The 19655-nt window shown below is 40.6% G+C and overlaps 1 protein-coding gene across 7 annotated transcripts in view; it reads left to right on the top strand.

Moving 5' to 3' along the window:
- The window catches only part of dgkh (diacylglycerol kinase, eta), a 37564-nt gene that overhangs the window by 5699 nt on the left and 12210 nt on the right, over positions 1-19655 (top strand). For 5 of the 7 annotated variants that reach the window (XM_049727659.1, XM_049727662.1, XM_049727663.1 and 2 more), the window contains 10 exons: positions 3923-4033; positions 7787-7867; positions 12587-12691; positions 14010-14142; positions 16175-16281; positions 16420-16545; positions 16810-16912; positions 18151-18313; positions 18498-18606; positions 19421-19642. In XM_049727659.1, the coding sequence (XP_049583616.1) occupies positions 3923-4033; positions 7787-7867; positions 12587-12691; positions 14010-14142; positions 16175-16281; positions 16420-16545; positions 16810-16912; positions 18151-18313; positions 18498-18606; positions 19421-19642 (1260 nt within the window). Of the gene's footprint in view, positions 1-3922; positions 4034-4807; positions 4967-7786; positions 7868-12586; positions 12692-14009; positions 14143-16174; positions 16282-16419; positions 16546-16809; positions 16913-18150; positions 18314-18497; positions 18607-19420; positions 19643-19655 lie in introns of those variants that run through there. The other 2 variants (XM_049727666.1, XM_049727665.2) reach the window with 2 other exon arrangements.

The following is a 19655-nucleotide window of genomic DNA, read 5'->3' as shown; positions in this document are numbered from 1 at the left end:
ATGATGACTGAGTGTCTTCTTCTCCACATGGCCAATAATCTGAGGGACAGATGAGTAAACTGTCTTCTTTGCCACAGTTGCAGTTTTGTATACAGTACGTCTGGAAAAATGGGTAGGATGTGATTTGAGGCTGGGATCCATACATAAATGTACTTAACTGTAGCTTGAATATGTGCGTTTGTGCACGTCCTGCTGTTTATTATTCCAGATTCCTGCAGGCCTCTTGCAAATATTAGTTAACAGGAAAGAAAATGGGGTCTTTCTCTGAGCCTTTGATACTCCGCAACTAAATCGTCCTTTTGTTCATTTATGAGACAACTGCCCTTTCGAATGATTGCTCCTCTTTAAACTTTTTTTTATACTTTACTGGATTATGCAAGAACTTCCTTTCACCACCGGGGAAGGTGAATATTTCACAGATCTAAATTGGTCAATCCACGTGTGTGGATATTATCGTTGCAAATGATTGTCAAAAATTGCTTTCTCACTTTGTTAATGCTTGAACAAATATGCAGATTTTGGGGTCTCCTGGAAAGTGCTGGAGGTGGAGGCACCTATTTGGTTCTTGTAGGTGTCCTAATATTCTTTTGATCCGTTTGATAAATCGGGATCTTCTCAGCGATAGTGATTCAGAGGCAGTTAAGAGTCTCTGCTCTGTTTTTCCCTACTGAGAGATGAGTGGCTAGATTAGGATAGGGTTTTTTTTTTTTCTTAAAGCAAACTCATTAATCAGATAGGGACCACAGGGAATCGTAATTGGCTTAGCACACAAAGCTCGGGGAGCTTTAAGGTAAGACAGTTGGGACCATTAGCGTAATGGAGTCTGTTGTTGACTGTGGCTTGGCCAAGCTGAAGTTCATAGATGGTCAAGTCCCGTGTATGCGACGACCTCGTTAAACTGACTGTCTGCGTTTTGTCAAAAAGGAACACGAGCTTCTCTGGTCCACTTAGCTTTCCGTTGACCAACCACAGCTGCTGGATCCATTTGAGCCGCCATTGCCTTTGTCCATTGTGCAGGGTTGTTTGTGTGCAAACTTGTGTGTGTGTGTGTGTTGTTGAGCTGTCGGTAGCCAAGCGGTGTGTGTGGGCGGAAGCTGCGCAGCACTCAGGTTACTCATTTCTATTCTGCAACAGGACTTGAGCTCTGTATCACAATTTAGCAGAAGAGCGAGCCAGCGGACGGAGGAGAGCGGTAGCGCTATTTAAAGATCACTTGTGGCCTACTTGGCGAGAGGAAGTAGATGGAGACAAGGAAAGGAACTATGGAGGCCAAGGAGTGACAAAAGGGGAAAGTAGAACATCCAATTAGAGCTAAAGTCATTTGTGTGGCTCTGACTGGTCAGAATGAAAAGTTTTGGGCTTTGATGGCATAATTAGGTTTTATTTCATTTCCAACTGGTTAAATATTTCTCATGATGTGTGTTGAACTTGAAAGCACAGATTTTCTCATTGAAAATAACAAAAACAGGTAAATATCTACTACTTTGTACTGTTCAGGCAAATTAAATAAATCTCAGTTGCTCACTAAACTGAAATAATCCCAGATGAGTCTTTCAAATTTGGACAATAGAATATACAATCGAAAATTTCGAATAGGACAGCGAAAACTCAGGCAGCAACTCTTAAAAAAAAACAGATTTAGGATTTATAGTATTTTTCATTGGGCTCTAAATTGGGCGATGACTTCATATGCCACGAGAGCGCCTCGGTCCTGCTTTGATTGTGGTTGCAAGTGAGCGGGAAAGAAGGCCTTATAGGGAAGTCCACATTGGAGGTATTTCACCTTAATCCAGGAATTTGGCCATCAACAGTGCTAATGGAAAACAGAGCAGGGGAATTACCATAACATTGGCTGACAACCGTTGCACTGTTTTCACTTTCTTTCTTTCTTTCTGACAAAACAAGACAACATCACAGGCCTTGCGGCTCTTGGCCGAATGGTTTTGCAACTTGCCAGCGAGATCTGTTAAAAATAGAACATGAAGCAATCCATGGAAGAAAATTTGTGTCGTTTTACCTTCATCGCCTTTTGGGTCCTATAAAAGTTCAGCATATGATCTCTTGTGCCAAAGATCTTTTAAAATTGACCCACTTTTTGGAAATTGTAAGATAATGTTGAATAGAAATTGACACGACAATTGTTAATTGATACAGTTGTTAAATTATGAAACCGATCGAGAGGATTGTCAAAACCAACTGAATTTTTAAAATCTTAATTAATTATTAAGAAGTTTTATTAATATAATTATTAAGATTATCTTAACATTTTATTATAGCTTCTTTGATCATTTTCTTTTGTGACATCATTGAAGCTTTTTTTTTTGAGAAGGTTGACTACGAGTGACCAGTTTTAACTACAGTCACAAATAAGTTTGAAGAAAATCGGCTCTGACTTATAATGGTGATATTCAATGTCAAATATTAATCAAAAGTCAAATTTCTTATTTTGAGACGCAAAGTTAATTGAAGGAATAACATTGGTTGTACCACAAAGTTTTGCTTTCATGTTGGGTAATAATTACACAATTTTACTTCTCCACAGTTATGCTTTCATGTTGGGAAATAATTACACAATTTAACTTCTCCCACTCCATTGCATTAAAAGCAAATGTCAGTCCTTTTTTCTATACGTTAGACCGTGACCAGATGCTGGAACTGACGTCGTCTAATCAGTTGTGTCAACATGGAGCTCTGCGTGAGAGGTTTTTAGAATGCAGACTTCGGTAAGATGTGCCCTTACCGAAACAATAAATAAACAAATGATCAATTTTAAAATAATATTCACAATCTTTGTGAAATGAATGGTAGTAATTTTCATATTACACGAAAGCTTGCTGGATGCATGCTAACTTGTGCATCTGCTTGCAGTGTTTCTGTTTAAGTTGACACAGCTGGTGGGCAGGATGTCAGCTTCAGGCCTGCGTCTCTGTTTGTAATTCCCCCCTCCAAGAACAGCCTTCCTGCGCTATAAATAGCCTCTGTGTGTGTGTGTGTGTGTGTGTGTGTGTGTGTGTGTGTGTGTGTGTGTGTGTGTGTGTTTCTGCAGCGTATGTGTATGCCTGAGTCAGTGTGCATGTTTTATCGTTTCCACGTGCAGCCATGTGTTTGCAGTGCATGTCGCCGGCATCACATAACAAGGTTGTGAATTTCAAAGACGGTTTGATTGCTGAGGACAGGATCTCGTATTTTTGCCATTGTGGAAGCTTTCCGTCTTCCCGTCTGTTTTCATCTTAACAATCGTCCACCCCTTCCAACATGGAAGCCACTAATAAATGCTTGTGGTGAAAATGTGATGATGGCTTCTGACTGGTGGAAAAATCTTTTGTGGTTTAGTTAGCAGAAGAACGTGATGATGTTTTTAATGTTCTTGTAAGGAATATTTGACTTTGATTTAATCCCACTTGAAACATAAAGTGGACATTTGTGGTGATAGTAATTCAGCCATGTAACGTCTCCATGAAATGAGATGGAAAAGCCTCACCTCATTTCCCCAAAATTGCTCCACTGCAGATATGAGATAAGAACACAAGCCCAGAGGCATTCCGTCAGGCTAATGGAAGGCCCGTCATTTTGGCGATGATGGCAAAAATAAAAAAAACTAAGCTCTGTCTGACGGAAGCTGACTCGAATGTATTTTAAGCGAACCTAATTGATGACGTTTCAGATGTTTGACTGCCAAAAAACACATTATATAGATCTGTCACTTGAAAAAATGTATCTGACTCCAAATTGTGTTTCAAATTCATTCATTCAACAATGTATGTTCCTCTTTAGTGCCTTTGCATAAATTTTACATCATCAGTATTGAATACTAATATATTAATATTTGTTAGAGTTTTGCAAGATGCACTTTTGCACCACATGGGACCTTAAAACAGTTTTTTATTTCTGTGTTTTTTTTCTTTCCACTCCCTTCCTGTAGACGAGCATAAAGGAAGGATTGTTGCTGAAACAGACCAGCTCCTTCCAGCGGTGGAAGAAGCGTTACTTCAAGCTGAGAGGCCGGACACTCTACTATGCCAAAGATGCAAAGGTAATGTACATTTGAATTAATAAACAAATAATCGTCAAACCACCATTTGGATGAGAGAATGCAAATAATAGTAGTTTGGCTATTTTTTTTCTTTTCATATTGAGGAAAAAAATATTTTAAAAAATTATCAGCACTTCCAGTACCTGCAGGCTCACAAACATTAACACATTCTATCTTTGTTGTTTCAATAAATAGCTTTTTAGACTATCTGTTTAGTCTGGTAAAGTCTAAACAATCTGTTTAGTCTGGTAATAGTCCAACCTCAGCTAAAGAAAATATTTTTAGATTAACACAGACTTCTGGCTCCTATGTGACACATTGCAGTGAATTCAGAAGTCCCAGATTTGCAAATTGTAATTTTGAGATCAACCTTGTGGATGATAGGCTGTACGAATATATGTTTTTGTATTATTATTGTGGGCATATATTTGAAATTAATTAGTATGTATTTTTAATAACCCAGAAGTTAAAGCACGAATGGATGTGTGGATGTTTTAGAGAATTTCCAATGTATTTTACTCAATTGCGAGTTTTATTTTGTCAATTTTACAATTGCTATGATAGTCATTTATTTTTATTATTTCACATGTATTTATTTGTAATCATACGTTTATCCTGAATGTATTAATTTGTGTATATACTACATTTACAATTATTATTTTGATCTAAATCACATGAACTTTTTTTTTGAATAGAACATCACATCACAATATTCTTATGTTCTTTTACTTTTACCTTCCACCACTTCCCGGTCCATGTACATGCGCGTGCTAGTCCGGCAGCGCGTTGGCCCGCTGGCAAGAGCGAGCGCTGCGCCGGGCGTCCCGGAGCCGCATATGCTGGCGAGCTCTGTCCGTGTGCTGGACTGGCGCGCGGCGCTCACCCCCACCTCTGGGTGCCAGCGGATCTGAGGAGGGCCTAGTGAGAATTCGGGTCAGCACAGTACAGCCTTAAGCTCATCACCTGTAGAGATGCACTAGTGCCGTGTAGTTACATCATGGGGTCCACCTTTGATTAATCATGGCTTCAATGTGTTTCCATATGACATTAATGCATCATAATTAGAGCCTGGCTGATACATCAAATATTTACTTGATGTTCAACATTTAGTTGGAACCATATGAAAACTAAAGCACTATATTTTTTTTTAGAATTAGATTTTTTCCGGCAACATTTTTTTGCATGCATAAAACCACAATCTGTATCACAGTCCTTCACTTTGCACAGTAAGAAATTCAAATACAAACAACCGTACTTTGCATTACATTTTTTTCTGCAAGAACTTTGCCCTCCCATAAACCATACATTCACAAATACATTTTATTTTTAATGAAAGGAATTGTGTTTCCTTAGAATTTAATACAGCATCATTTTTTTATGCATGCAAAGAAAAAACAAAAAAATGCAACATTTAATACATTCATAAATTCATTCATTTTTCCGAACCGCTTAGCCTCACGAGGGTCTCGGGTGCGCTGAAGTCTTTGGGCAGTAGGTGGGGTACCCCCAGAGCTGGTCGCCAGGGCACAGTCGTTCACAATCACATCTACGGACAATTTAAAATGGTCAGTCGGCCTCCCATGCATGTCTTTGGAGAAAACCCACCCAGGAAGTTTCAGCGCTGGACTCAAATCCTACACCAACTGTAAGGCAAATATACTAACCAGTGCCATCCATCTATTTACATTCAATACATGAGTAACTAAAATATATTTATGGTTGATTCAACTTCAATTATTGAATTTTTTTTTGCACTGGATATTCTGAATCAGTATCAGTCGAGCTCTAATTCCAGTTTCGGTAGGAAATACACATAATCTTTAGTCAAAATAAGTTAAGGCTTCCATTGTTTGTGCGCTATGTTGCTTATCCGGCAGCCATCTTCAGTTTTAGATCGGAAGTCGAACATCGTGTTCTGAAGCCCGTTCAATCTTACTCAATATTGCACCATCATTATAGCATGTCTAAAATAACATGGTGGCCTCCGAATTTTGCATATGTTGGTGCTATAGAGGGTCTGGAACACTTTGCTTTTGTCCACTATTGCTGTCAGCTTTCATTACAGCTTCCCTCAAGACAGTTTTGTGTGCTCGTGTGTGTTATTAGTGTGGAAACAAGTTTGTGTGTGACTGGGAGTGTCAAAGGGACTGTAAAAAGCCATAAAACACATACAAATACACTTAAGTATGACGCAACCATGAGCCGGCGTAACGGGGTGTTTGGGTTGGCACTTTTTGGCCAACACACATGCATACACACACATTAGGACGTCATCTCCTAGTCCTGCTTGATGTCCAGCTGCTGCTTTGATGGACACCACCTTATCAGCCAAATACACGTTATTGCTTGTCTCTGATGGTGTGCATGTGGTTGTGAATGGTTATTGGTTTCTATGTGTGCCCTGCGAACTGGCTGCTGACCAGTTCAGGGTGTAGTCCACCTTTCGTTTGCTGGGACAGGTTCCAGCAACCCCCTTCGACTCTGAACAGGATAAGCGGTGTTGAGAATGGATGCTTGCCAATATGTCCTTGGTGTTTAATACATGCTTTTTGCTGCCGCAACCACAGAGAAAAAAAACATAGTGGATTTGCTGTACGGCTATTATGTGGTCAAGCGCATTTCCTGTCTGACAAACAAAGTGAGTTATCGCTTAAAAGGTCCAGATCATTTGGTCTTATTTGGAGCTATATGAATGAATGTGGTCGGCCCTTGGTGTCCTTACAGTGCCTTACAACCCCCGTCACACACTGTTTTGACAAACCTGAGGAAACTGAGCGCCTGCCATGAAATGTAACACCGGGTGTTTTTTTTATTTTGCGGAAGGAAGCTTGGTACACACACACACACACACACGCACACACACACAGTTTGGTCTTGCTTTAAGGTAATGGTGCAGTGAAAACCTAAAACCAAGACTCTCAATTTGATATTGATATGCAAATGAACTTAAACTGCAAAACACAGTTTATATCCAAATATATATAGTATATATTTTTGTAGAGTCGCAACGATAAATGAGCAATAATTGAGCAATTAAAAAAAAGAAACATGCGTTATCTGGTTTACCCGATTTAACTGGATTGATTAATAAATTAATAAATTAATAAAATAATCATTCATTGCAGCCATAAATATATTCTCGCTATACTGGCATGGGACATATATATTTTTTTTGTATCTAACTAGTTAGAGAGACGTGATGGAGATTTTTGCTCTACTGTCATTGTAGTTTTGTTTTCAATGCATTGTTTTCATATACAGTAATATATTGTTATGAACCATTTCGCAACCCAAAGTTTTGTGTGGATCCGTGCCAGAGTGAATCTCTCGACGAATTCCACCAAAGTCCTTGTTCTTCCCTAGAGTCTAAAAAAATGAGACATTACCCAACCATGGCAAGCCCTTTATCATATTTGACTGTTTGTTGCTCAAATGAGTTATTTTCGCTCGGAAATCACAGTGAAGACGCTCGGCTGCGCGCTGCATCTATTTTTATGGCACCCCTACAGAAGGTGCTATTGCCATTAGAAGTGCCACATAGCACCTCCAAAATAGTGCCATCCATTTTTTGTCTGGATTAGTTGACAAAGTGCACATCTAAAAATGCTTTCATTCTCACCCCATTCCAGGTCTGCCTTGCTTTACCCATGATAAGACATTTCATTGTTGCCGTAGAAATCACTGTCAAAATGTTAAATTCAATGCATTGAGTAAGAAAATAGATGCTAACCCTTGTCTTCACCTTTCCTGCAGTCACTTATCTTTGATGAGGTGGACCTGTCAGATGCCAGCGTTGCGGAGTCCAGTACCAAGAATGTCAACAACAGTTTCACGGTGAGTTCACCTTCTTCTCATGCCACATCCTCTGAATGGGAGATTATGTCTAGATTTGGAAGGTTGCCTTCAGAATTTTGGTTATTGTTAAAATAGCGGAAAGATACTAATTCGTGATCGTGCTAACACGCGAAAACGGACTTCTTAAGGAATGTAAACGAACATATGGAGTATCACTACATTGTCCTAAAGGTTAGACACGTTTCCTCAATTTAGAAGATTTATTTTGACTTTTAAATGTTTTTTTAATTTGAAAAAAAAATCTGCGATATCGTGAAACCTTGATAAACGAAACGCGAAGTAGCGAGGGATCACTGTAATATGATAATAAATTTGTGTAGACCAGAGAATTTTATGAATTTCAGCTTGATAATGCAAATGAAGACCATCAAAATATTCCTACGCTAAAAGGGTTTGAATATTACCGGCATATTTTTAGATATTTTGATTATTCATGGCATCTTCACTTGGGGAAATCACAGCTGACATTTCCTGGAAGCAAGCACTGTGTATGATGTAACAAACCTAAAATATCAGCAGTGAGAAAAAAAAAAAAAAAACAGCTTCTAAAAATGTCTTCACTCATCCTGGGTGATGCTATATTAAGAAACAAGGACGGGGGTAAGGAGGAGTTGTTGTTAGGAGAACAGTACCCCGAGGAGAGCGTGCTGCTATTTTTAGCATTCATGCGCCTTGAAATGTCTGCATGGGAATGACCTATCCTCGACTGTATCCGTAAATGAGATTAACAGTAGCTGCGGCACGTGTGAGGGTGTCTTCAAATGTGTGCGGTAGGCTTAATAAAAATTCCTGCGTGCCAAAGAGTATCGAGATGGACGGCTCACCATCAGAGTCTCGTTAAAATGGGTGGGAGATAATGATGAAGCCCAAAATAGAACAGAAGGCAGTTTCCAGTGTGAGGACATAAAGTGTGATTGGTGGGGGCTACAACTGAGGGGGAAGGCGGGATGAGTAAGGGTGGGAAATCCTGCAGTGTGTGGCTGCCTGAGCTGTGGAAAGGTAACACGGCGTGCCGAGCGGGGGTCGAAGACACGTGCATCAAGAGTCACGCTAGGTGGGGGCAGTGGTGAGTGTGAGACTTCAGAGACTGGACCAAGAAAGATCTCCTGCTTGTGGTCTGTCTGTTCGTCTATCGTTCCTGTGATGATGAGTACCGGCGTTTGCCGTGCAGGTGGGTGCTGCCTGGAGTCATGAGATGGTTGGAAGGTGCCATGAAAATATTTAGGATGATGTGCTGCATGTGTCAGAGCTAAAGGCATTAGAAAAATGTTTCAATTTTTTTTCCCTTAAAGTCTTTTGAATGAAGGGCACTGATTTGTATGACTGATTTGATTGCAATGGGCAGGAAGAAATTTATGTTTATTTTAATTTAGTATGCACCAAACATTGCTTCTGCTGTCCATGCTTGTGCAACAAAAGACCATGTTTTTGCTTTTCATGGCCAGCTTACTTCTTTCTTCTCTCTTTTTTTGACCAGTCTGTGAACGTGTGATCTCTGGGTGGAGATTGAACAGAGCCAAAATTAGTAATTTCGGATCTGTGCAAGGGAGGGCTGAGCATCTGTGGGAGTGGTCACAGCTAACTTCAATCATGGTTACTCAAAGCAGCTTCTTTCATTACCTTTAAATGTGGTGGTCGATAATTACAGTCTCCAAATGGCCAATTATAGATGTAGAAGCGATGTAAACTTCTACCTACACACACAACATTGGTCTGTTCATTTACATACATACACGTACATTAATTTTTATCTCGTTTCTATTCATTTGGGTTATTGATGTCCTGGAACATATCCCGGCTATCTTCGGGCGAGAGGCGGGGAATACTCTGGGTTGGTCGCCAGCCAATCACACGGCACATATTATTTGGACAAATATAGTCAACTATTCAAACTCACATTCACACCTAAGAACAGTCTACTACCCTAACATGCATGTTTTTGGAATGTGGGTGTAACAGTGAGTAGCTGGAGGAAATCCACGCACGCACAGGGTCAACATGCAAACTCCACACAGGAAGTCCAAATTCAAGCTTCAAACACCAACCCGTTTCCTTCAGCAGCACTTTATATATAGAATTAAAAAAGAAACCCACTGGAGTCCTCTGATATCTCTCCCCGATATACTGTACATGATATTGAAATATTTAGAAGTGTCTCGGATTATTCTAGCCCCTAAATATGTAAATCAGCGCCCAACGGGGAGCCTTGTAGAAGGAGGATGAGGTGTGAATACTTAATGAAGCAGCATTGCTGCGGCGCCGAGACGAAGCACCTTGCAGTCCATGTGAGAAGGAGGGCTCACGCCCCCTCCCAACCCTCCAAACCCGAATCCCCATCACAAAGTCGACATGGAAGATCCGCCTCCTCTCACTGACTCACTCGTTCTGATTGGATAAGCGTGGGCTGCTCCCATCACCCTCTTGAAATGCACCTTAAGGCTTGTGCACGTGCATCAGTGTTGTGTAGTTTCTCGCCGTCGATAGTAATGAGGCTCCTCATCACATTATCACACAGACACACACACACACACTCTCTCTCACACGCAAATATACAAATACACTTGCAGTTGTGAAGGTCAGCCATCAAGGGAGGTTCTCCTCATTTGAGGGATGCCTGCAGCCAAGTTAGGAAACGGCTGTTCTTGTTTCCCCCGGCAACCAATCACCGGCTCTTAAACCCAACACCAGCAGGGAAAACAGGACACACACACACACACACACACAATGACATAATGCATGCCTTTGCCTAACAGTAAACATCACAACAGAACATATGTATTCGGACAGTAAATAAAAAGTTACGAAATGTAGAGTGGGGCCCCCCTTTTGCAACTACTATTGTGAAGAATTTCTCAAATATTTTAGTGTGTGGAAATGTTTGTTGTAACAATCATGCAATCGTGTACCAATATAACGATTTTTACTTGATGTTCTTACTAAGTGGAAAAGGAAGGTCCAACCCTTATAGAAAATGATTGGACTTAAAACACTTCCTTGAGGAACACCAGACTAAAGTGTGTCTGAGTGATTTTGGATCGTGTTGTCCCATGGAAAATCATGAACGCTATGTGGACAAAAGAATTCAGGCACTTTACTATTATCGCTACAGGAACTATGTTGAAAATGTGTCTGCAGAAATGTTTGCACAATTATTCAGACCGATGGTTTACTCCATATTCTTGCGGCAAAGAAGAGTTGAGGTCAGCTTTAACAGAAAATGAATAGAGTGCATTTCCAGAGGAAACTTGTGGCTGATTAATTTTCTCTTGGTTACACGACACTGTTTTTGTTAAATATTCACTTATGGATGGATAAAAAAAGGGACTTCGGTGAAGTCCACAAAAATGGAGGATTTCTAATCCAACCCTATCATTAACCAAAATTGAGGGGATTTGATGGTCAGTGATACAACCACAAGTATTATATTGACGCTTTTTTGAAATGGTCTCATTTTTAATAGTTTGAATAGTCGATATTGTGAAAACGGCTGATGTGGGATATCGTCCAAATGCAAAACCATGCACTTTCTGTAATTCGCAAGTCGTGGTCTCCACTTACCCAATAAACAATAGAAAATGCTAACACGGTTAGCTTGGAGGGCAATTAAAGGGCAATGAGAACACAAACACACACAGACATAGAACATACAGGTTGTTTCCAGATGTAAGTGGATATTGATTGGAGCTCCTGGGCCAGATAGATTGCAATCGTGATTTCGGTGATTGATGAGTGGCTGTTTTTTCTGACCGTGGCAGCGCTTATTCATCAGTGCAGAATCAGGCACTTCAGGGGGACAGTCGTAGCCTGGTTTGCTAACGGTGATTAAACGACAGAAGTGTATCGTTGTGTTTTGTTCATGAGTGCAAAAATTACTTTTCAAGAGTATATTGCAAATTGTGATGATTTGACATGATTTTGTGTTACATCTGCGGTAGTTTGAGCAACTTTTCCCGTTGTGCTTTCATCTACTTATTTAAAATGCATGACAAACATCCAGACACAGTCCACTGAGTTGACGTACAACCATCTTGTTCTTGGGGGCGGAAAAAAAACAACATATGAAATCTTTATGAACGTCAAAAGTATTATTGATACAGCAATTCCAGTGAAGTTGGGACGTTGAGTTCAACAAATGAAATCCAAATGCAAGGATTTCAAATCCTTTTCAATTCAGCTGAATTCACTACAAAGGGAATTTAAAATCAGCTACTCTAGAATTTCTTTCTTTTTTGTTTATGGCATTGTGTTGTTTACTTTTTGAGAAGATGAAGAAGGTGATGGGATGAGGGAGCACATTAATAAGTGATGTAGAGCTGAGAGGTTGTGTAGCGTATCTGTCGGGGAGACTTTTAAACACACACACACGGACACACACACAAGGGGCTGGGTGGAAGCTCTTAGCCTTTACTGCATTTCTTCGCCTGTCAGCACATATCTAGCCGAGAGCGATGTGAACCGCTAAGAGCAAGGAGAGAGGGAGGGCGGGAAAGTGCTGGAGCAAACTCAAGAAGGTGTTAGGGGATGAGAGAACACGCCTTAATGAGGGAGAGAGAGGGAGATGGTGAGGTGGATAGAGAGAGGGAGGTGGGGGCTCCTCATCTTTTTCCCTGCCTTAAAGACAGAGACGAACGCTCTCCCCGCTCAGTCGCACCGGCGGAGAGGGAAGCATCCGTCTCCTCATCTCCTCCTCTCTTCCAGGTGATCACCCCCTTCCGTAGGCTCATTCTCTGTGCCGAGAACCGGAAAGAGATGGAGGACTGGATCAGCTCGCTCAAGTCCGTCCAGTCCAGAGAGCATTACGAGGTAAGGAGAATTTATTCATGCTATCCAGTGGGCTCTACTTTTATTGACACAGACATAACAGCATGACACAATCGCACATCTATCGAAACGCACATGATGACTATAATACGCCATGTTCCACAACTCACAATAACTTTTAATACTCATTGCGGGACACTGTTGATGAGGCAGTTTTTTTTGTTTTGAATAATAAATGAAAGTGTTGGCGAAGCACAGTGCAAAAAATAAAAGCGCTGTGTTTTTTGGAGGGAAATCTTATATAAGGGCACCCCCCCCCCCTCCTGCATCCTACTCTGTTTTCTGTACTGCAATGCAGCTGAACCCCCCCCAGAGCTTGCACAGGGGGTACACATGCACACACAAGATGTCAACAGTGATGAATTGTGACTGTGTGCGACAAAGCGAGTTTCAAGTGAATGCAATTTGAGGATGCCCAGTGGAGGATGCGCTTCTGAACAGGTGTCCATTTTGTTAAATCGTCGCCGAGCATGGCGACACTCACTAATTTGATTTGATTTATTAGGAAATCAGGGTGTCTACTTTGGAATTGAATCACTCTCTTTGATTTTGCTGAAGTTGTACACAGCTATGACATCTAAAAATCCAGTTTGCAAAATGAATAGCAATAAAGCAGATGCATAAACTATATCAGAAATTATTTTTCAACTCATCCAATCACCATGATTTAGTGACACACAAGGTTAATGGATTTTATTGATACCTAGTCTTTAATTGGAACTCTAATTATGTAAAAAGACTAGAGTGCTGTCTGTCTGTAGTGAATAGATTTGGTCCAAAATGGCAAATTTTCTTATTTTTCTTAAACATTTTAAACAATTTTTTTTTCTTTTTTGCAACATCTGTATTTCTATTCTTTGAAATAATTTTAAGATGAACGATTTGACTACATTTTCACAATTGCCTATGTGGAAAATTAACAGTTAGTGAATCCATTTTTATTTTTCTGAGCTATTTTCTCCGTACTGGCATCGTATTGAGCAGAATAATGAGTTAAGCGCGGCATGGATTCAGCTCAGCTTCCCACGGATGATATCATGTTGTTTTATTTTCCACAGCAAATTAATTGACAGTGGATCAACAGTGTCTCTGCCGGTTTTGACCCTGTAGTGACTTGTAGACATCAAATTTCATATTACCGTCGAGACAAACTTCTTAATGATCAGTTAATTGACGATTGATGCCCATCCCGTGTTCTCACTTATAAACTTGGACAATGATGTGCATTGTGCTTGCCTTGTTGTTTGTTTGGACTCGCTATCCCGGTGCTGCCAACCTATTCTAACCTCTTCTTTGCCAGACGGCTCAGTTTAATGTGGAACATTTCTCAGGGATGCACAACTGGTACGCCTGCTCGCACGCACGGCCCACCTTTTGCAACGTCTGCAAAGATAGCTTGTCTGGGGTCACGTCTCACGGCCTCTCCTGCGAAGGTATGTAAACATATGCCAAAATACACGTTTACTGTCAAGTAAGCCACCAAAAACGATGTGTTTTTGTGAACGATAAAAACTTGCTTCATTAGGTACACATGCGCAACCTAAGCAATGAATTCTTCATTTACAAAGATACGAATGAAAAGAAAAAAATAGAAATATGATAAATAAATAAATAAATAAATAAATAAATAAAAATTAGGAGAATATGATAAATAAATAAATAAATAAATAAATAAATAAATAAATAAATAAATAAATAAATAAATAAATAGAAGAATGCTCATGGGGTCATTTTGACATGTGCCTGACATTTGAGTACATTTACATATTGAGTGTTGCCATTCATTCAAGGAATTCTATCTTGTGACATCTATACGCAATTCTAAAGCGTTTTCGGGGCCATCCATTACTCACTAGTTGGCGGAAGGACTCTGTCCCAATTTCCCAAAACGCTGTGTTGCCCCTCGATTGGACTTTTTGCGCCTGCTCTTCCAATGCGGTTTACTGCACGTACCGTTTAAAACGTTTGTCTTGAAGTTAAAAATAATGTGACCTGCAGTAAACTCTTGTCTCTACGCTGGCCACCATGAGCCAAATGAGCGCCGACATGTGATTTTCACACGTCTCTTTGCGTTAACACAACCCGCCAGGAGACAATAACGTCAGTGACGCCATATTCCTCACTGGTGTAAAGTGTCAGTGACAGGAAGCAGAACTTAATGAGCACAATAAGATCTCCCCTTAGATTTGGTTCACATGGCGGGTACTGGTCAGTCAGTCATCCATCAGTATTTTATCTATGCGCCTTTTCATATGGTTAGTATAACTTCATTTGGGCCAAAAAGATAAAAACACATTTGATTCAGCTTTTATTATTATTGTTATTTACTATTTACTGTCATTCATTGTGTTGTAGGGTAATGGATTGAAAGCAGCTCTTTACGTGTGTGTGTATGTGTGTGTGTGTGTGTGTGTGCGCACCGCGGGAGGGAGGAAGAGAAAGAGAATTAGAAAGAGAGAGTGACAGGAGCACATAAAACACAAGTCTCGCAGCAATCATCGACTCGGATTTCCTTTCGATTTTTTTGGCCGGCTGTCAAGGCAGAGATTGATTTGTGCTCCTCAGCCACAAACACGCTTGTGTATGCACACACTCACAACCACACACGCATGCAAGCACGTCTCCATTTCAGTGCCACACAGAAAGGATGCCTTGGCTATCATGTTCTGTTTATTGCCTTAATGCTCAGCTAATGCTTCCTAACATTGTTTAGCATTTGACTAGACTGAAACATTGATTACTGTTACCAGATATGACGAGATTTGTTTGAGTTTACTTAATGACCAGCATATGTGTGTTTGGGAAGTGGTGGTGGGGGTGGGGGGGTGGGGGGTGGGGGGTGGGGGGGTCAGTGTTCCATTCATACAGCTTAACTGTATGAGAAATTATGAGAAACATTCTATGAATATTTCATGACTATTTCAGCCTGGGGTGTGCACATTCAACTTGTGTTGCGCAATCTCTTCATGCATAAAACAATTGATGAGAATATTTTTCTTAACTGCATCTCACCGTAGGGTTTCATACTTTTTTTAATTAAGTGCCCTCTAAAGAGACAACAAAAAGTCATGTACATTTGACATACAAAGAAAAGAATATTGATAGCAAGCCTGCCGAATTTGAACGAGTTAAAAACAATTGCCAAGTAAAAAAAAAAAAGGTTATGGAAATTATAGCTCACCCTCTAAAAATGTATTTTGCCACTTGCTGTTGACATCACATCTGCTCAGGGCTCCGCTTGCGAAGGTCACATACAAAATGTACACCGCTGAAAACTACAACCACAATAATAAATATAATCTTAAATCTCTCTCATGCTTTGGATGCTTTTAGATTCTGTGTGTGTACCTAATGACGTGGCCTATTATTGCATTGAAAATTTCGGAGCAGATGCAAAAGAATGCACAACCCTGATTTGATATGTATTTCACATTGCGATGATAGTACTTTTTGGGGTCATTTCAGTGTGTAAATTCAAGGCCCATAAACGCTGCGCCGTTAGAGCCACTAACAACTGCAAATGGACCACGCTGGCCTCCATTGGCAAGGACATTATTGAAGATGAGGACGGGGTAAGTGTGGATGTGTGAAATCCACTGATCAGTCATTATAAAACAAAAATAACATTACAGTATAGTAAGTTATTTGAAAATGCTGACCACATGCTAATATTCAGCAGTGGTAGTAAAATGTGGATGTGTGACCAACAGATTGCGATGCCTCACCAATGGCTGGAGGGCAACCTGCCCGTCAGTGCCAAGTGTGCCGTGTGCGACAAGACATGTGGCAGTGTGTTGAGACTGCAGGACTGGCGCTGCCTCTGGTGCAAAGCCATGGTAAGACATCTGTCACACGGGAAAAATACGTGAAAAAAATCATGAATAAATGAAGTGGCAGATACGGGGTTGGGTCGCAAGGGCGGCAGCTTAAGCAGGGAATCCTGAGATTTCTTTCTCCCCAGCCACTTCATCTAGATCCTCCAGAGACGTGTCCTCCCAGACCGAGCTTATACCACACATGATATATCCGAACAAGCGCAGTCCTCCATATTTTTTCAAATCAATATTCTGATTTTAAAACATATCCGTGTGTGATTCCAGGTTCACACGGCCTGCATGGACCTCTACCCTCGCAAGTGTCCCCTAGGTCAATGCAAAGTCTCCATCATCCCTCCAACTGCCCTCAACAGTATCGACTCAGATGGTAGGCAATGCACGCATGCACAAGTTTAACACATCCTTCTCATGTTTCTTTTTTTTTGGGGGGGTTTTATCAAAGTAATTTTTCTTTGTGAGTAGTGTGTGGACATTTCTAGAGTTTTCTCTGTCACAAATACAGTACACTCAACAGTAAATACAATTGCACGCATCAAAAACATTTTAATACAAAAAAATAATAAAATCAGGAATAAAAATTCTGCTGTTGAATGAACTAATGTTAAGCAGCACAAATAAATTGAGCCAATATGGTTATTTGTTGATAAGTTTAAGAAAAAGATGTACTAGCTAACTAATAAATTAATAAAATTAAATGCTGTCCTTATTGCTAATACAATAACACACAATAATACAATGTGGGTGTTGTCGGTCTGTCTAAAGGTGTGTGTGTGTGTCTGTGTGTGTGTGTGAGCGTACATTAAGCAAAGCCCTTCTCAATGGGAATCACCACCTGATAGAATGAGATTGAATTACCGTCTAACACACAGACAAAGACACACACACGCACAAGCCGAGCATCAGCTAATTGCTCGATAGCGACAGAGATAGGAATGATGGGATGAATGGAAGGAGGGTAAAAGGGGATATAAGTGGGTGAGTCACTTTGAATCCCTTCTCGCTCGCTCTCTCTCTCGCTTCACATTCTCACGTGCCAGGGCCCCCGTGTGCCCCGATGCAGGGGGGATTGCTCGTAATTGGCTGGCGGGGGAAACGGGCAGCACGTGCTGGAGCATCGTGACTTCCCCTTCCCTCCCTCGTTCCCTCTGCTCTCAGCCCCACCTCCATCCATCCATCCTTGAGTGAAGTGATGCCAAAGCACCAGCAGTGGAGTGCTTATTGTGGAAGTCTAAATATTAGGGATGTGATGTTTCGGGATGCTCTGCACGGGACAATGCGCATTTATGGATGGTTTGATTTTACCATTCACGTTGCATTGCGGTTGTGTGTGTGTGTGTGTGTGTGTGTGTGCACGTGTACTGTCCAAGTATACTTTATATTTGATGTTTTACAATTCCAAGATTTTACTGAAGTATATACACATTGATTGTATTATACATTTACACATCATGATACTAAAATTAAATATAAACATACTGTCTTTATAAAAGTTATGTTTTTCAACATCACTGTTTCATTTTTTGCTATTTTCAAGAGTTTAAATAAGAATAGTAAAATGAAGTGTTGTTTTTTTTTTTTTCATCTATTCTACATATTTTCTACCAGGCTTTTGGAAGGCCACCTGTCCGCCGTCCTGCGCTAGTCCCCTCTTGGTCTTTGTGAACTCCAAAAGTGGTGACAACCAAGGAGTCAAGTTCCTGCGGCGCTTTAAGCAGCTGCTCAATCCAGCACAAGTCTTTGACCTGGTTAATGGCGGCCCGCACCTTGGGTGAGTATGACAAAGACCCCTTCTTTAAGTTTACACCGGCACATGATAGAATCCAATAATAAAAGTGTCTATCAAAACTACGGTTTACTATTTGTCAAAAGGTATTAAATATAACATTAAATATTTATCAAATAAAAAAAAAGAATCCTATTTCTAATAATATGATCATACTCTGTTTTGTCAGTCTCCGTCTGTTTCAGAAGTTTGACAACTTCCGAATACTCGTATGCGGCGGTGACGGCAGCGTTGGTTGGGTGCTGTCTGAGATTGACAAGCTCAACCTACACAAGCAGGTAATGAAATAATTGTCATCATAAGATTGATTGATTTTCCCAGTAGGGAGTATAAAAGGTGTAATTAACTGCTGAATACTGTTGCTAAACAAAACAGCAGCACCTAAAGAGCCACGTCAGCAGTCTCTCAGATGACGTGGCTTATTTATGCTTCACTCCAAAATATTTGTAGTTTTCTTTAAACTCCACTTTTTTAAACTCTACTTTCATTTGACCTAACTTCAATTTTGTTGAACACGAAAGATGTGTTTGTGCAAATAAAAGCCCCTAAGTAAGGTCGCTCCCTGATGGATGTCTTTGGATCCTTCAAAAATGTCATTTTTCCAAAATTAAGTGAGATGCTATTAATCCATTTTAGCCAACCAGAAAACTCCCAATTATTTCAATTTTTCCGTATAAAAAAAAATCTGCCTTGCTTTCACTTGCCTTTAGTTATAGCCTCAAGAGTTCAATGAAGCCCACTTATTGGCCGTCCTCAGTTCTTGTTATCCACTCAAAATTTTAATAATTTTGCGCTGAAGCCATGTCTAATATAAAATAATTGCTTTGGCACTATCTTGTAGCATCTCGACGCCAAATAACTATCTTGAAATGAGGGAGAAGCTTCATTTAGTCACACAATTGCCTAATCCAATATAAAAAAGTGCTTTGTTGCCAACTTACTTCAATTATAAAAGTGTTGGGCTGCTCTCTTATTTTTGTGGCAGCCATGAGACAGTTTTATTACACAATTAAGGCTCTGAATAAATAAACGCAAAGTTGCACAAAATTGTGCTGTGATTCGTCAACTCATCACTGTTGCGATGCCTTCCAGTGCCAGCTGGGAGTTCTGCCGCTGGGCACGGGCAACGACCTGGCGCGTGTGTTGGGTTGGGGCCCGTCATGCGATGACGACACGCAGTTACCGCAGACCCTGGAGAAGTTAGAGCGCGCCAGCACCAAAATGCTGGACCGCTGGAGCATCATGACCTACGAGATCAAGATACCTCCCAAGCACAGCTGCCCCACCACGCCCGAGGGTGCGGACGGCTGCCAGGTAGTGTACGATG

Source organism: Syngnathus scovelli, chromosome 8 (genome assembly GCF_024217435.2).
Source record: "Syngnathus scovelli strain Florida chromosome 8, RoL_Ssco_1.2, whole genome shotgun sequence".
NCBI lineage: Eukaryota > Metazoa > Chordata > Actinopteri > Syngnathiformes > Syngnathidae > Syngnathus > Syngnathus scovelli.
Note: the sequence above shows the minus strand (reverse complement) of the source record. Positions and strands in the feature narration are given on the sequence as shown.